This window comes from Anas platyrhynchos, chromosome 20, assembly GCF_047663525.1.
Source record: "Anas platyrhynchos isolate ZD024472 breed Pekin duck chromosome 20, IASCAAS_PekinDuck_T2T, whole genome shotgun sequence".
NCBI lineage: Eukaryota > Metazoa > Chordata > Aves > Anseriformes > Anatidae > Anas > Anas platyrhynchos.
In genome coordinates, this window is record NC_092606.1 from 11,138,677 (window position 1) to 11,157,137 (window position 18,461).

Below are 18,461 nucleotides of genomic sequence, written 5' to 3' on the forward strand. Positions count from 1 at the left end.
TCCCAGGGCCGAAGGGGATGGGGAAACGCGCGGGGCTCCCCACAGAGGAACCCCCAACCCCGGAGCCGCGCCTGGGGGGGCGAGAGCCCGGCGGGACCCCGCCGCCAGCACCCCGTGAGCCGGGCGAGGCGGGGGGCAGCGGGACGGTGGCGGGGCTCCCCCGGCCCGGAGCCTCATCGGCAGGCAGCCGGCACCGTTCCCGCACCATTGCCATGGAAACCGGCAGGGCCGGCGTTCCTCCCGGCGGGATGCCCAGGCCCGGGCTCCGCGTGCACGGCTCGGCCGCGCGGCCGCCGGGGCCTGCGGGGCTCGGCGCGGGGAGCTCCGCCGGGCCGCGGCCAGGGGCGGGCAGCGCCCGCGGCCCCCCACCGGCGTCTCGGCGCTGCGGCGGCCGGCCCGGGCCTCGGCGGGCGCGGGGGTCGGCGGGGCTGGGGGCAGCGGGCGGCCTTTGTAGGGTGCGGGAGCGGAGCGCGTGTGCGTGCGGGGTGGGACACGCGCACACGCGCAGACACGCGGACACACGCGCGCACGGACGCGCACACGCACCGGCAGCCGCCCGCCCGCCGAGCCGGCGGATCCAGGCGGGGACGGAGCCTCCCCGGGCGCGGGGATGCTGCCGCCGCCTCCGTCCCCGCCGGGCGGGAGCGCGGCCCGGGCGCCCGCCGCCGTCGCCGCTCTGATGCCTTCGGGGTGCCCGCGCCGGGCCCCGCAGCCGCGGACAGCCCCCCGCGCCGCAGCCTGAGCCATGGAGGAGCCGGACCCGCCGCACACGGGCGACGCCGTCCCCGCGGCCTCGGCCTCCGCCTGCCCGGACGTGTCCCTGGCGCCGGCCACGCGTGAGGGCGCGGGGGACGCCGCCGGCGGGGCGAGCCGCCCGCCGTCCCCGGGCCCGGAGGGGGCCGGAGCAGCCCAGCCCCAGGAGGGATCCCGCAGCAGCCTCCGCGCCCCCCCGGCGGACCCGCAGCGGGTTCGCCCCGCGCCGGAGCTCGTTAGGCCTCGGCAAGCCATGGACGGGCTCGGACGTGAGCGGACAGACGGCCTGGCCCAGGTAGGGCGGCTGCCCGGCGAGCCGCGTTTCGGGGCGAGAGGCGTCGTGGCCACGGACGGCCGTCGCCTCGGCCGGGCTCGGGCCGTGGCTGCGCCGGGCCGCGGCTGAGCCGCCCCGCGGCACCGACCCCGTGGGGCCGGGAGCTGCTGGAGCCGCTGCCACGCAGCGGGTGAGGGGGAAGGAGCCGCAGGGGTTGCCAGCTGCCGCTGCCCTGCTGGTGCTGGAGCTGGCTCCGGGCACGGATATGGCAGCCCGGGGCTCCCCCACCCCTGCGGCATCTCCGCGCTCCGGCAGCATCAGTGGCGCTGAGGGTGATGAAGGGGACACAGCTCTCTGCCACCTGCTTCCAGAGCGCGCCCTCTTCCAGCAGGGTAGTCTGGAGGGGTTGTGGGCTTGGTGGGCAGGGGGGATCTTGTCCCTGCAGACAAAGCAGGGCACCTCGAGGCAACGCAATGCCCTGCCCCTCGCAGCATCTCTCTGAAAACAGCTGAAGAGGCTTCCTAGGAGCCTCACCCCCTCAATCCTGGCCACAGAAGTTCATTAGCTGGCCCTGTTTATGACAACTCACCTTCCCTTTCCTTGGGTAAAATCGCTCATTTTTCTGGGATCCCCTGGTGCTCTGAGGTGACTCTGTGATGCGTTTAAAATAGGGAAGGAATAAGCTCTCAGCCTGTTCTTCTAGAGTGTGGGGAAGAAGAGGTGAGCAGAGCTGGTTGGGGTTTAGCAGGAGATTTTTGAGCTATGCCAGTGCTGTGTTCCTGAGCACAGCTGGAGGGTGGCTGGACCAGCTCACAGGAGCAAGGGTACTGCTGGAAACCCACCGGTAGAGAAAATTGTTTCATTCAAGCAGTCTCTTATGGGTCTTTTTTGAATGGCTGTTTAACGTGATGCTTAGGGAAATGCCACATTTAGCCACACAGTCCTTAGCCCACCTCTGGTCACAGCTCTTTGTTGTTCCAGAAGCACCCCAGACAAAATTGGGGCAGCAGTATAGGAAGCATTTCCGCTCCCATCCCCCTTAACTGTCCATCCCAAGACTCGAACCAATTGTGCCAAACGTAATGTCTCCTCTTGCTTCAGGAGAGCCAGCAGGTGAGGGAGGGAGTAAACACCCTGTCTTGGTGTTGGTGTTCCTCGCTCTGGTGCTCAGCTTTATTCTGACCCACAGGACTGCCTCATGCCGTCCGGGGAGGGTGGCAAGGGGCAGGAGATGGCGCAAAGGGGTCATTGTGGGTTCTCCAGCAGTTCTGGCTGATCCTGCAGTGGGTACCATAGGCACCAGCTGCATGTGTGGGTGGAAGTGGTGAGGGCGATGACCCCACTTGGTTTCAATGGCTGTGACTGCTGAGCATCCACCATCCAGTTTCCCTTGGTCTTTGGGATGCTTTGACTTTTCCCTAGGATCATGGGCGGTCCTAACATGGCAGATGACTGTTTCCCTTCCCTCTTCATGGGCTTGGCAGCACCATGGTAGTATCACCACAGCACCAGTGTACTGAGTCAGTACCACAATGGTACTTGACATAGCAATGGTACTGTGGCACCTGGTGGTACTGTCGTGTATTGTGTTAGTGCCATAGTGGGACTGTGGCAGTACCATGACATTACTGTGGTAGTACTGGTGATACTGTGGTGGTAGTCGTGATAATGTTACATCCTTAACATTGCTTTTGATCCCCAGAAAGGTTAACTTGTCATTTCCTGGAAGGAAATCCTGCACTTCCTCCTAAAGTCAAGTGATATGAAAGGCTTGCAACTGATCTCTGTTTCAGATCCAGCAGGGAGCTCCCCTCCAAAGCATGGCTCTTCCTGGCCAGGCTGGGACAAGTGCTACCAATGCCATGTGCCCTGCAGACAGAGCTGGGATTCCTTTAGGAGTCCAGGACTTCTGTCCTTGGGATGTCAGTGCTGCATTACGCAAACAGGGCAGCAGCCTCCAGGGAGTAATCTAGTGTGGGGAAGAGCCTCTTGAGGGCTCGTCACTGACAGAGTTGATTAAAGAGGTTGATTTTATGATGAAGCTCTTGCCGTGTGTACCAGCCTCTGCCACTAATGCTGTGCCATTTCCTCAGGACCAGTCTAGGGGCAGATGTTAAGACTTTCTGTAGGTCAAGTTAATATCAGCTTTCTTGCTTAGATCCCTCTGGAGTGCAGGGGTTGGGGAGCTGCCACCTTTCTCCCGTACGGGAGCTGGCAAGTGAACTGTGGAGATAGAGAAGTGGGATGGGGCTGAGGAGAACACCTGGAGCACCCCATGCAGCCTCTGTCTGGAGCAGAGCTTGCTCCAGAGCTGGATAATGTTGTTTAGGGCCTGTCCAGGCAAGTGTTGAATATCTCCAAAGACTGGGACCCTTCCACCTCTCTAACCCTGTCCCAAAGCTACAGTAGACTCCTTGAGATGAGTGTTCTTCATAGGTCCTGTGGGAATTTCCCTGTGCCCGTTTCTTCCCCTCCGTTTGCTGTGCTCCTCTGTGTCCTGCAATGCACTGCAGGATTTCCTAGCTCCTCTGCAGAGTAACAGCAGAGACGTGCATCCCCCGTCTTACTACTGACTAATGCTATTTAGGGGCTTGATCTCATGAATGTATTCTTGTTCCAAGGCCTTTGAAATCACTCTGGTCTTGCTTTCCAAAATTTCTGTGTAGACACAGAAGGTAAGAAAAGACTTTCTTGCTGAGAATCTCCAGGCACGGCAGGTTTAGGATCCCAATCAGAATGATGAATATCAGAGGAGAAAAACATTATGTAAAACACTATGTAGGAAGAATGGGGTCAAAGTGTCACAGGTACAGTCTGGTTGGAAACTGGAAACTTCTCGTAATGCTGTCAGAACAGTTTTAGAGCATTTCCTGGAAGAGCTCAGTTGTCTGCATCTGCTGTGGGGTGCTGCCCTGCTGGGATCTGCTTTGGTCCTGGAAATTTGGGATGGTTTGAGGGTGGGTTGCTGAACTGAAGGCTTTTTCCTGATGTCCTAAATTGATAGAGGGGAAAGGAACAAGGTCATTCACTTTCTGGATATTCTCTGTGCCCTCTGTTTCCAGGATTAGTCCCCCACCAGCGTATTCAGCTTCATGTACAGATGGGATAAGCTCAGCAGCTTAACCATCCATGTTCTGGCATCTCATGAACCACAAAAGCAAGGAGCATGGCTAGGGTGCTCAGAGTTTGCTAATGTGACTACTTCTCAATCTCAGGAGGCCACTTTGGATCTGAATTTCTAAAAAGCCAAGCATGCAGCTTTCTCTCTGAGGTCAGAGGGAGCTAAGGATGTTCAATTACTCTGTAAAACCCAAATGAAGATGCTTAATCCAAGGAGCCCCCAAATCAGTTGGAATTTAAATATCCACAGAAAAAAAGCTGTTGCTCTCAATGGGACTTAACACAAATCACAGATACAGTAAGAATTATAAAATGCTGGTAAACATCCTCCATGCCAAGTGTTCAGGACATTTAACAGCAAGCTCAGTTCCTTTTGCAGGGATTCATGGTACTTTAAGAGCTTTGAACACTCCATAGATGAAAACCTATTAATTTAATGCCTGAGGATGCGTACAGCTGCACCCCTGACTAAATGGATAGATCAGCAAAATAAAATATGGTAGGGAGGTGAGAAGGCCTTCCTGGGTACTGAGGCCAGTTCTGACTGTTACGGACATCATTTCAGAGAATCGCAATCAGAAAAAGATTGTACTCCATCTAGCTCAAAATCTGAGTAAATTATTTTTTCTTGGCAACACTCAGCCTCATGCAAATGACTTAGTGCCATTTTCTGCAAGCATTACAAATGTATGGCCAACTGCAGATAGCTGTCTGCCATGAAAACCCAGTGTGATTTTATTTGTAGGAATGAATGAAAGCACAAAGCAAGACTGTTTGGAAGGGGAAAGTAATTTTTATTTTACTTACCTATCTGAGAAAGCTGACTCTACTCACCTGTACTGTCAGCACAAAGACATATCCAAATGGCTTGGAAAGGTTACTTGTGCAGAACATGGAGGATGAGAGACACCAGCCCATTGCCTCCTCACTGTGTCCTTGGCTCCTCTGGACTGGTGATGATGGACTGGTTTGGGAAGTTGGCTGTTAACTGCACCATGATCTTTTGTCTCAGCATCTTTTTCATTTCACCCTCTGTACATTATCCACAAGGGAATTTGCCAATGCCTTTGCTTCTTTCTTTTGGGTGTCCTGTGGCTGTAGTCCTCCTTCCTGCTGGAACAACATGAAGAGATATGGCACATGCAATGCCGGCAGCCTTGTTGGCCCCCTCCTGCTTTGAGTACAGGCTTTCTGCAGCTGAGCCATCTGTTTAGCAGTTCTTGGAAAATACCCTTTTGGGCATCCGTTTGTAAGTCTTCCACTGTTCTTGCCATTCACATTCCCATATTGATCACCAAACAGTGCCTTTGGCTCTTGTGAGCGGTGCAAGGAAATTATTTCTTTGTCCTCCAGCTACTTGTTAAAGACATTGGAGATTTGGGGCTTGTCAAAAGGACAAAATCTTAAAATCACATTTTGGCCAGTGAATTCTTGCTTACTGCAATATGTAAGAAATGCTGTTCCCAATGTGCCAGAGTCTGGGCAATCAACATTTTTTAAGCAAATATGACCCAAGCAGAAAAGGTACTCTTCGCCCCTGGGAAACTGCAAGTAATTCAGGAAACAGACTCACATGGTAGAGAACTGTGGGGCAGATGCCTTGGCAAAAACTAAGCACTGCATACAAAATCTGCCACTCTAGTTCTATGATGTGTCTTCCAAGGTTCAAGAGGTCATCCATCTCTTCAGAGCTGAATGCATTAGGTAATACAGTCTCTCTACTCAATAAAAGCAACTCATGAGACCACAAATACCATTGCTGAGGCTCTGAAGTAGGAAGGAGACCGGGTATTAACTTTTCAAGCTGTGATCCTGTTAGAGGGCAGTGGCACTTCCACCTGGGGTAGGGATTTACTGAACTGCAGTTCCATGGCTGCCGGGCGTGAAGCCCTGGCACAGCCCCAGGCTGCTCACTGTAGACAGGAGCATCCCACATGCATTTGTCAATACCATGCCTTTCTTATGGCTCTCAAGTCTCATGCCTTTCCAGGGAGTGGTTCTTTGGATTAAAGTTTCTGTTACAAGAAAGATGAGATATCAGAGAACAATCGTCCCTGCTCCAGCCATCAAAATACCAAACCTGGAAAGAGCTAAGTTTTATCACCCTTCCCCAGTTTTTTTGCATACTTACAAAATAGAATTATCAGACATGTGGCATCCAAAGAGTCCAGATACTCCATGAAGACCTTGGGGCTGCCTGGGCTGGAGCCTGCAGTGCTGGGAGCTGCAAGCTGACCTTTGTTCAGACCTGAAAAACAAAAATCTCCAACACCTTCTGTAGGAAGCCAATACCCACATGTTTAGCTCAAAGGATGGGCAATGCAGACGAGTACGCAAGAAGCAGGGGTTGTGAAGCCACCCATCTTTCTGTGTTTGCAATGAGGATGTTAACACATTTACTTCCCACTTCTATGTGTTGCTTTTGTCTAGTGTAAATGTCATTGCTTGTGCCTACTTCTCTGCAGATTCAATGACTTGCTCAGCAGCACCTAGAAAATCTGCAATGAAAGAAGAAGGCTTGGCTGTCTTGGCTTGGTTGGTCACCTGAGTTTTACAAACAAAATGGGTTTTACAGCATATATCCTGACTTTCGTATATTTCAAGCTGTGCAATGAAGAGAAATAATCTCTTCAGTTTTTCTCTGCAATGAAAGCATAAAGACTATTAGTCTCGCCTTACCGTGGTGGGGATGGGGCACAATTCTGCTTTACCGCTGTGGGGATAGACAAAATCTTTCTGAAAGCTGCTAAGAGAAAAATGAGAACCTTGTACATCAGTGTTAAATGGGCAGTTGACAGAAGAGGCTTAATACATGATTCTTCCCCTGTGAAATGCGGGCATCTTTCTCACAAGATATGTAGATGAAAAAGGTCCCTACAAAGGACTTAGGGGTGCCCAAGGATCCCAGAGTGACCCAAGGGCAGGAAGGTCATGTTGTTTTCATACTGTGTATAACCCTACACTGTAGGTTATCTGCTAAACAAGTTGGATCATATCCCAGCAATCACCAGCTGCATTTTCTGGCTGCATATCCTGGATCTGCAAAAAGATTTGCATTTAACATGGAGAGAGGTTGGGTTGCAGCTGGGAAATCCTTCATGGGGACACCCGCACTGTCATGCCTCTGTGTAAGGCAGGTAACTCCCAGCTGGAAGAAGTGTTGGTTAAAGGTCTCTGGACCACACTGGAGGGCAGGACAAGGAGCAACTCCAGTACAGATGGTACCAGCAGTCATTCAGCTAGATGAGAGCCTGTGCCCTTGGCAGGACCCTTCCACTTCAGGTGTCCTCACTGGGTCCATCCCACACAGGGCTGCTTGTTCTGATCTCTGTGCTGGGCTTTGTGACACAGGGACAGGCTGGCCTTGTGGGGACAGAAAAGGGTTACTCCAAATCCTCTGGCTCTCTCAACCGACTGATCTGTTTTATGTCTGATTGTCAAAGACAAAGAAATGCATACTGTGTATGCCAGGAATAGTTCAGAGCTGCTTTTCCAGCAGCCTTGTGGTATGAAGGTATCATTTTCTCATATACTTGCAAAACTTCTTGTATTTTGGATTTGCTGCTACAGGTGAGAAATTGTTCCATATTGTATTCTGGACCTGACTGCAGTCTTGGATTCTGCCTCTGTCTCAGGATTTTATTTTCCACTCACATTCCTAGTCTCAATGCTGCAAAGACTTCAATTTTTCTCCATCTGGGAAGACTGGAGAAGTTGAGCTCATCAAAGGACAGCCCAACCAGGGTGATCAGGGCTATCAAGCTGATTTTTCTCCTCTTGGAGTACCTGATTTTGTTTTTCCGGGACTAATGATAGTGCTTTCATAAGAAACTTTAAAGACAGAGAGGACATGAATTTGTGAGACTACATTTTTAGCTGCATGTCTCAATTTAAATACATTGTGGGTAACTTAAGAAAAGCTGAAAGTGGTCAGAGGGTGTGCAGAATAGGATGCTTGGGAAAAGGTGTAAGAAAGGACAAACGTAAAGTGAATGTTCCCTGAATATTCTCTTAATATCTTGCAATCTGTGACTCCAACACTCTTCATGCTGGAGACAGTATATTTGAAACTAATAGCCTCAGATGGATTTTTTCTTCTGTGAATTCTTTACTTGTGGTGATAAAAATCAGATAAATGAGGAAATCACAATAAATAAGATTGTGTTTGGAAGAGGGATGGGCAGCAGGAGAAAATGCTGAATCATGGAAACAGGAGCTGGCAATGCACAGGGAGAGGAGCTGGTGAGGAAGTGTCATGAAGTCAAAGAAAAAACATAGATGTTTGTGTCTGAAACCAGGAACCTGGTGCAAAATGAAGGAAGCTGTGGGAAACAGGCTGCCTATCAAAGGAGTGGCAGAGTAACCACGGCTGCATCCCGGGCCTGTTTCTTCTCTCATACCTTTAACAAAAATAGCCCTTTTACCTCCATGCAGATAATGCACACTCCAGTGTGAGGTGTCCTCGCTGTGCCAGCAGTGGCAGCTGATGGGTTTTGCTCTTGCTCACTGACCGAGCAGGAGGTGATGCTATTTTTGTCTTGCTTTTGACATGCAGCGAGGGAAGTGCAGAAGAGCAGCCTACAGAAAATAACTTCCCTCTACAAGGAAGCTGATTCTGCTGAACCTGGATGGAAGAGGAAAAAACGGATCGTCAGTGACAGGTTTTATTTCCAAGTGGCAAGGACTGAGAAGTTAAGGAAACTAATTACCAAAGTCAGCTGGAGCAAACTATAGGGCTTTGGCATAATGGAGGCCTGGAATTTAATGCAGTACAAGTGACAATGATTTCAAACAAGGGAGAGGTGGTGGGTTTAATATAGAAGGTAGTAGGAAAGTAGTGGTGGTTTTTGACATAAGAAGTGGTATCTGAAGTAGGAGGGTTAGATTTCAGAGATGGCTGTTGTGAAGCAAACCTGGCAACTGGAGCCCTATCTGTTGCAGACAGGGAAGTCATCATGGGGACATTTTGAAATTATATGTTTTAGAAACAGTCACGAGCATGCCAAAGGCCACCTGAGACTTCCTGCTCATGGAGCCACCTGGTAAATTCCTCCTCAACATCTGCTTCTCTGCTAGATTTTCAAGCAGGGTTGGATTTTGACTTTGGTTCAGTTGCAGCAGTGGGACTGGGGAAGCCCTTGGGCCAGTCTGTGCCAGGCTGAGCCGCAAGGCACCAGCAGTATAGCTTGGCCACCCGAGCTGCACTGCAGAGCTGAGCTGCCAACCCTGCCGCAGTTTGATTTACTGCCCCCCAAATGGCTTCCTGCAAGTTTGCCGCAGAACTTCAAAGATTGTGCTGGATGCTGCGTGTTCCTGGGGGATTTTGATTGCATGACCCATTTAGCAGCCTGTCTGGGCATCTCGCTCTGTAAAAGCTGCTGCAGCTCTTGATGGCTTTTTGAAGTTTTCAGGTGAAAAAGCAGCAGCTTTTCTTGTAGGTATCCTGCTGAGGCCTGTGTTTGCTCATTCCCAATGTATCACGAGGAAACTGTATTTTTGGTTCTACCCGCCAGAATAGGTGACAGATGATCATGTTACCACTGTACCAAGAGGCTTCAAAGCCATGTGTCAGCTGCACTAGGGAGCTGTGCTCTGCTTCCCTGCTTGCCTCCCTGCTGCTATTTCCCTGCTTTGCTCTATCTTTGGAAAATTTCCTGTGTGGCCAAAGAACTTGTCCCTGTGATTAATTATGTTAGTGGCCAAGGAATCTCCTGATCTGGGGACATGAGGGCTCTCTGTGCCTTCTCTGTGATTCAGCTCTGCCTTGGCTCCCACCAGCTCACTGCAAACCTTCCTGACTGCGGGAAGCTTTTGGATTTTGTCTCCTGGCTTCTGCAGGCACTTCTATGTGTCCTTATGAAGATGAGCCATTTGGGGGGGCCTCCAGGCCTGTTCTCACAAAGATTTCCTCAGCTCCATTCAAAACACAACGTGTGGGGGGGCTGCAAGCATGCCTGCAGTGAGGCTGCATCACAGAGCACAGATGCAATGTGGAATGTCAGAGCGGTTAATAAATGAAAAGCTATTTCATTATAGGAAATGAATGTTTAATGAGTGTGGGATGACGTCTAGACAGTCAGTCAGTGCTGGCCACGCAATCTGTGAGGAGCCAGCCCGGCCTCAGCCCTGTGCCAGGGTGAGGTTTGGCAAAGCTTGGAGCCACCACCCTGGTGGTGCCGCAGCAAGGGTCTCCTGATGCCACGTGGCTGTGGATGCCCCTCATGCCTCTCCTAAGGAGGCCATGAGGACCTGCAGCTGCAGCAGGGACTAGGAGGTGGGGGGTGGCCTGGCTGTGGGCCAGGCCCAGCCTGGAGCAGGCCCAGGGGAGCCAGCAGCACCTGGGGAGCTTAGCGTGGACTCAGCCTCTGCTGTGTGGTGGGCTCTGAAGCGCAGCTGAACTGCGGACAGCCTGCTAGCCCAGGCTAGGAGGAGAGTAGCTGTGAGTCTTTGCATCCTGGCCTGGTGAAGACACTGTTTTGTAGCTACAGTAAAGAGGCTTCAAAGACATAAATAGGCCCATCTGGGTGTCAGTCCCCAGCAGAGCCCCTGCCATGTTAGAAGGGCCAATCAGCCCCTGCAGAACCGCGATAGTGATGTGCCAGAAGCCCTGGCTGCCAGAGGGGAGAGGCCACAGCACCCTGCATCCTTCATGGCTGCCCAGCTCCTGCCCCAGGCGCAGAAGGCACTGGCTGAGCCTCTCTGCATGGAAGAGAGCAAAGACAAGAAGCTTTACTCTTCTTGGCAGTGGCAAGGAGACGGAAATAATGCATTCTGACTTCATCCCAGGAGCTGCCTTCCTGGCTCTGGGGACAGGAGCAGTGAACCGTCCCACAGCAACACTGTGCTTGCCTGAAAAATGCTGACAGGATTCGCCCCATGCCCTCATCCTGCTTTGTGCCCCCATCAGCACTCACAGCATCCTCTGCATGGGCTCTGCTCTTCCTGGAGCTGGTAATGGGGGAAATATTCTCTGAGACACATTACTGTCCCTGTAAAGCAGCAGGGATGGGACTGGTGCTGCAGGACTTGGTGCTGGGTCTCTGGGCCCAGGTCACTGCACTGTGCAGGATGAGTGGCACTTGGCTCTGGGGGCTTCTTTGTCATGCCAGGGGACTCACATGGCACAGTGTCCTTGGAGATAAGGCAGCAACTGCACCTTTGTGCTGAGAGGGGTGGAAAAAAAGAAGAAAATAAATATAGGTTTGCTTTCCCACAAATGGAAGGCAATGCAATCTCTTCCCATGGGACATTTCACTCCACCTTTCTTGAACCCAGGGATTTCTTCAGGGTGGACACCTACAAACAGCTCTGCCAAAGGCCTGGGAGCTCGAGGCATCAAATACCCCTCTTGGGGGCTTAGAGGGCTGGTGGCACCTGGGGCATTGGGTGAGGCCAGGAGAGGGCTGGTTTATTTTTAAAGGGTTTTCTTTTGGTTTTCAGTCTCTTCCAGTCATGTTTTTCCTCCCTGATGTGCCAATGCATTTCTATACAGGGGTGAAAGGTTGGGAGAGGCTGCTTGCTGTGCCCGGCTATGCCGGGGGTTTTGGCACAATGGACTTTGTGGCACTGTTCTCCTGTGCTTTTTCTCTGATAGAAGTGATCAAGAAGCCAAGAATAGTCTTGTTCAAAAGTGTGATGAGTTTTACCCAGTCTCAGACTTCCTAGAGCTTATCAACATCCTTGTGCTGTGAGCTGCTTATATGACTTGCTGCCAGGAAAGCCTGGGAAGTGTTTATTGGCACTAGCAAAGAATTCCTGGGTCCTGTAAGACTGGTCTGGCTGCTGGGAGAACATCTGTCTAGGTCTTCTCGAAGTCCATGGCTTGCTGCTGCCATATGGCAGATGTGAAGCAATAGCTTGGCTCTGAGCTTTGCTAACACATAAAAATACTTTCTGGGACCCTGCTTCGGCAGCAAGCCTGCGGCGAGCTGCTCTGTGCAGGAAGCAGTAACCACAAGCTATATATACAGCTCCCAGCAGAGCTGCTGCTGCTTTTGATGTGACAAAATTAAGGTAGTATTTTGCAAAGAAATCCGGCATGTTGCCTTCTTCCGGAGCCAAGGCTGTCACAAGGAGGGCAGAGCCAGGGCCTGGCTCCCAGGCAGGTTCCTGGGCTAAACTGTGTGGCTGGCTTGAGGAGGGGGGTGAGGAGGTCTCTTTGCCTCCAAGAACCACACAATACCTGGTCCCTGAGCTGTAGGGAGGAGCACATGTGTCTGGTGTGTTGTGGCATGTGCTCTTGCTGGCTTTGCTTGCGTTTATCTGAGCTGGTTTAGGTGGTATGATGTCAAAACGCAAGCAGCTGGAAACAATGTCAGGGTTTGGGCTTTTTCCCCAGATGCAAGTTGAGACCCTGATGCAGCCCAAGACTCTCTGCAGGGTGACCAGTCCCACCGGTCCATGGGGAGGCACTGGGTGATGGAACCATTTGTAGAGGGGTGCCAGAGTTCAGTGTGCCCTTGATAGCAATCTCCCTGACTTTCCACACTGCTAGTAGGGCATACATCTCCTTGAACCTGGAAAAGCATCTGCAAGTACCCAGCTATGGCCATTGTTCCTGCTGTCCCCAAAGGACATGCAGCCCCTCTCTTCCTCCTGAAATCAGCCTCCAAGTCTCAGTCTGCTGCTTCACTGCCTGCACCATGACCCTGCTGGCCTCCCAGTGAAGCTGGGCTGAGCTTGCTGTGGGGCCAGGGAGAGCATGCAGCCATGGCCTCCTCGTCCAGGGGAGGTGAAGCCCTGCCTTGCCTCTCCCATGCTGTTTTGCAGAGCGGGGCTGACTACAGCTTCCTTGTGAGCCAGAACACGAAGCTCCTGAGTGCACTGGAGGACCTGCAGCACCGCTACTCTAGTCTCGTGGAAGAAAACAGCTTGCTGGTGAGCGGAGGATGCAGCCTGGTCAGGCACTGGGTTGGCTCAAGGAACACCAATGTGGGGTGTGGGATTCTCCATGGGGAGGGAGCCCTGTTTGGGGCGAGCTGCCGTTGGCCACCAGATCCAAGAAATGCTGGTACGTGAGATCAGCTGGGGAGGGCATGGGGGAAAGAAAAGGGGGCCTGGGTGCCTTGTGTGCCCTGGGTGCCTTTGCACTGCACCTGCTGTTGGCTCGAGCAGGACCCCTTCCTCGTGACCTGCTGCTGCCCTCCCTGCCATCTTTGTCCTGCGTTATTTGCCTGCTGGAAACCGCAAGAGGCTTTTCCGCAGCTGCCTGCTAGGGCTGGCAGAGAGCAACACAGCCGTGAGCTGACAGCGGGGAGGGGGAAGTCACTCTTGTTTCCTCTTTAAGGGAAAAAGCAGAAACACTGATTCACTTCACCCTGCTCTGGTGACAGCACAGCACTGCCCCCTGCTCCTGCGGGAGCTCAGCACCCAGCTCTCCAGCTGCACCCCTGGCACCCAAAGCCACAGTGTGGGCTGCCCCATTCTGCCCAACTTCCACATCCTTGGCTCCCCTAGCCCATGGTTGGCAGCCAGGAAATAAGAAGAGGAGATGCTCCCCCCCCCTCACCAGAGCATATCCCTGCCTGTAAAGCCCTGCAACGTGGGGATGTAGCCACCCTGGGTTTGAGTACCCCACAATGCTGGCAGGGCTGCATTGGTCCAACCCTATAAACTTTCAGTTCCTGATCTGAGACCATGACCATAGAGGTCCCCAAAAGTTCAGGTCCTTCCACTGCTGTGGTCCAGCCACCTGCTCAGCATGTTCAGCATGCTTCAACAGCCTGGACCTGTGTGGCATCAGGGCTTGGCTAGGCAGTGCGATGGGTACTGCTGCCAAGACACAGGCAGCAGGATATGCTTCAGGAACAACCTCCTTGTTCCTGCTGGGAATGGGGTTCATCAGCAACCCTGGCTCTGAACTACAATGTGCAGAGGGAGAGGACCTTGCATTACACATCGTCTGTGCACCTTTGGAAGTGTATGGCCATAATGCCATCCTAGGCAAAGGTGCTTCCCATTTCCTAATGTAAATGTCATAGCAGCTTCATATTTCATGTGTCACCACTGCTGTTTGAAAAGGATTAGAAGGTGTAAAAGAGTCTGAGAAATATACAGTTCAGGTTGATTTTTTCTCTTCAAAATGCCCTTGAAAATTTGATCACTCAACATTTCAGATTTACATCACCAAATTCAAAACAGATTTTAGATAATTTTCCTACACTAAAAGCATACATCCAGTATGCCCTGCAGGCTCAGGGGGTCACCCATTAGCATTCATGTGGATTTTAGCAAAGCACTGTCATATAAGCTCTCATCAAATCTTACTCTCAAAAATCAGCCTTGGTCTTCCAAATGAAGATAAGCAAATAAAACAGTGAAAGCAGCAAGTGCATGTGGTGGGATCTCACAGGGATAGTGAAGAAAATAAGTGAAAGGATCAGGTGACCTGACATTTTTGCTGATGTGAAAAGACAGCACAACACATCTGGGTACGACCTTGAGAGAACAAGCCATCGGCAAGCAGCAGCTTATCGAAATGGACAGATAACAAATAAAAGGGGATTAAGAGCAAACAGAATCAATAGAAAGGAAAAGGAAATTTGGTTTGCAAACATCATAAAGTCCTTGGCTGATTTCTCCCCATTCCCCTCAGCTTATGTCTCAGTGTCAGGAGGGCAAGGAAAAAAGCAAGCAAAGTTTGGGGTGTAATGTGGGGTGTAATGCAGCGCAAATCCACAGTGATGTGTTGAGTACTGAAACAGCAGGGAAATGTACTGGACAGGCTTTGGAAGGGAAAGCCCAAAGGGCCAGCAGCCAGGATAGACTGATTCTGGTGATGTGCTCAGTCCCATCCAGCAAAGGCAGAGCCTGCAAAGAGCAGAGAGAGCGACGGACAGGCTGCAGAGATGGATGGACTGGGGTGGGGCAAGGGGCTTCTTGTTTAAGAGGTCAAGTTAACAAAAATATCAGGAAAAGCAGAGGCTTCAGTGACTGGAGAGGAGACGAGTGAAGGTCAGTGTATATCATCTGGGACAGCTGTACAAGAACAGGCCAAGCCCTGGTTGGGGAGAGCCCGGTGGACACAGAGTGGGTCAGGCAGGGCAAGGGACCTCTGCTACCTCTGACATCCTCAGTGGCAGCTTCAAGCATGGGTGCATGGGGAGACTGAATAGGGTTTTCAGGTCAATCCTTCTGTTATCCAGCGCAGGAGCTGCTTCCCTGAAACAGAGGAGAAGGTTAAGCACCTGAAGAGGAAGAACGCAGAGCTGGCGGTGATCGCCAAACGCCTGGAGGAGAGAGCCCGGAAACTCCAGGAGGCAAACCTCAAAGTCGTGAGTGTTGAGCCTCTGCATTGCTGAGTTGGGAGGCTGGGCTAGGAGAGCACCTCACCACTGGCACTTCTTGCTTGCTACTTTTATAGGAACAGAAGGCCCTCTTCTTTTCCCTTTCCTTAAACCAGGCAAGGCCACATGGCAGTCTTGCTTTGTACATCTATAACAGCGCAGGAATCACAAAACTGAGCTGAGGGGACAGCCATCACCAGCTTCTACTTATGCTTGGGGAGCTGGTTTTGAGCAATTTCCTCCTAATTGGTTTCTTGCTGTAAATGTGCCATCCTAATGTAAGGTATTAATTTAGGTAATTAGCTCAGCTTTCCCTGGGCTAGTCATAAAAATAATTCATCTGACTTCACCGAAAAGAAACAGGAAGTATTTGAATAAGAAAAGGAGTGTGGTAAGGCAAAACAGGAAGGGGTGAGATACTATGTTCTGCCCCATCCACACCTCACTAGCATTTTTGTGCAAGCTGTGTGTTTTTTCTTTCTCAAACGGAAGAGCAGTTTGTTAGAAACCCTATAGTTTCTGATACAGTGCAGGAGTGGTGGGAGATGGCTGAAGGACATGGGATTTTGCAGACAAACATTTGCATGAGCTACCTAAAGGTAGCTTGTAGCAGTGTAAGGGAAAATCTTTCTCCCATTTGAATGAAACCTTTTTTTTTTGGGGGTGGGGGGTGGGGGGTGGGGGTGGTGGTGTGGGGAGGAGTGGGGGGAATTCAAGCCCTTTAGGATAGAAAGGAGAAGTGAAAGCTTTGCTGAAGAGAAGGTAGGGGATTTTCCTGATATTGCCTGCCCTCGCTGTCCCCCGGCACCACACTGTCCCTCTGCCACAGGATTTTGGTACTTGCAGTGTAACAGTTGCTGCCAGATGGACTTGGCAGATACTGTGCTGAGAGAAATCATTTGCTATGCATCTAACAGCTATGCAAACTCTCCAGCAACTACACAAGTACCATTTCATTATTTTTTTTTCCAAGTGAAACTTTGGGGTGGCTGCTGTTTGAGACCTGGGTGAGCCCTTGGAGAACCAACTGGCTGGCCCAGGTCTCCATGCAGCTGAACACTTGGGTGGCCAAGGTTTGTAGAGAGGTGGGCTGGAGGTAGGACCAGGCAGCTGTGTGCCCTGAGGAGCTGGGGTTAATCTGGCAGCAGTTGGCTTCCATAACTGGTACACAGGTCCTGGGGAACCAGCTCAGTGTGCAGCTTCTGTGTGTGGGCGAGGTGCTCAGAAAGACCTGGGGAGAAGTTTGCACAGAGGATGCCCTGATCCTGGTCAGGGAGGGGAGGGAGTCCCTCCTTGTAAGTTTTCCAGGTTTTGTTCAGAGAAAAACTGCTGGATGAGAGGCAGGGTGTGATAAACCTGGGGATGAGACATGGCCTCACTGCCCAGAGGGCTGGGATGCACAGGGATGTGTGAGCTACCCACCCACTCAGCAGTGCTGGTACCCCATGGGAGAGCTGGCCCTAGGGATGGGGGCCAGCTAGGGATGGGGGCAGTGCTGAGACCTGTCATCCTGGGGAGACTGCAGCTGGGCAGCATCATGCCCTGCCCAGGACCTCTACTCAGAGGCTGTGCCCAGCCTTTTGCCCATCCCCTTTACTCCCCTTGTAGTCCCCCACAACTTCCCACTCTTGCTCTTCCCTCCCTTCCAAGGGAGTGCGTGAAGCTGAACTGCTTCTTCGGCTGAACATCCCATCTTCCCCCAGCTGTGCTGGCCCTGACTGGGCTCTCTCTTGCCACTCCCCTTTGCCTGTATTTTCCACCCATGCATGCTGAAGCTCTTCCCCCTTGCCTTTCAAGGATTCCATAAAAGCCCCATTTCTCTTGCTGTCTTGGCTGCCTTCACTCTTGCTCCCATGCTCATCTTTCCTGCCACCCTCCTCTCCTTTCTGCTGTCCTCTCTTATCTTTCAGCCTTTATTCTGGCTTTCTCCTCCCCACAGCTGCTGCTGCCCTGTCTGCAGCCCTCTGTGCTGACTATACATGCATTGGCCCAGTCTGCTGAGCACCTTCTCCCTCCCACCTCCTCTCTGATCCAATTCTCTAAGAAGCCTTTCTTCTTTCCTCCCACTTTTCTATACACCTCTTGTTCTCCCGTCTGTCTTTCCATACACCTCTTGTTCTCCCCTTTTGGGGCTAGGCTGCCTGATGGTAGTTGGGGTGGTAGTTGATCAACACCAATGTATGTGGCTTTCTCTCTTGCTGCTCTCTCTGGTATAGGTAACTGCTCCGGTGCCTCTAAAGGGTTCCAGCCTGGAGCTGTGTAAAAAAGCATTTGCCTGCCAGCGTGCCAAGGACCTGACAGAGCAAGCCAGTGCTCTCCTGGCGAAAGACAAGCAGATTGAAGCTCTGCAGCAGGAGTGCCGGGAGCTGCAGGCTAAGCTCATTGCAGGGAAGGTGAGAAACTTCTGGGACATCATGCAGTGGCTGGGTAAAAACAGTGCAGTAACAATGCTGGGAACCACGCTCCAGCAGTGTGAGAAGGACAGACTGAAAACAGAGCATTTGATGTGTGAGTTGGTATGGGAGAAGTTGGGTAAGTGTGTGGCCAAGATGGGGTCCAGACCCCTCCAGAACAGTATGTTGGGGGATACTCCAATTCTCACTTCATGAATTCGTGGGTCTGTGCTGCCATTTTCAGCAGTGACCTAAAAGTCTCCCCCTGGAAAGCCCCCAAGAAGCCACAGATACAGGATGACCTTTCACAGCGCTAAACTTCAAGTGAGATGTAGAAGCAGGACTTCCTTTTAAGACATTCCTTTAAAAAGTAAACCAGCTGAGCACATTCCCAATAACCACTCTGAATCTCATGTCCTCAACCGCAGCTTTCTGAGTGCTTACAGCCACAGTAGTGCATATTTGTGGATACAAATCCCAAGATGAGGGTTTGTGTCCATGAAACCATCTACAGTGCTGATGCCTACAACAAGGCTGGTTGCCTGCATTCCCTTTAGCACTAGCACATAACTTGCTGAAATAACTGATGAGATAAAACGGTTAATTCCGCTCATCCTGAGGTATCTAAAAACTGCT

The 18,461-nt window shown here is 51.8% G+C and overlaps 1 protein-coding gene across 10 annotated transcripts in view; it reads left to right on the forward strand.

Annotated features, from left to right (window-relative positions):
• Positions 1-420: 420 nt before the first annotated feature.
• The window catches only part of TSPOAP1 (TSPO associated protein 1), a 68,843-nt gene continuing 50,802 nt past the window's right edge, over positions 421-18,461 (forward strand). For 3 of the 10 annotated variants that reach the window (XM_027446022.3, XM_038165664.2, XM_038165665.2), the window contains exons 1-4: positions 422-1,048; positions 12,917-13,024; positions 15,292-15,420; positions 17,649-17,825. In XM_027446022.3, coding sequence (XP_027301823.3) covers positions 746-1,048; positions 12,917-13,024; positions 15,292-15,420; positions 17,649-17,825 — 717 coding nt within the window. In that variant the 5' untranslated portion in view covers positions 422-745. Of the gene's footprint in view, positions 1,049-12,916; positions 13,025-15,291; positions 15,421-17,648; positions 17,826-18,461 lie in introns of all 10 variants that reach the window. The other 7 variants (XM_038165667.2, XM_072026233.1, XM_038165666.2 and 4 more) reach the window with 5 other exon arrangements.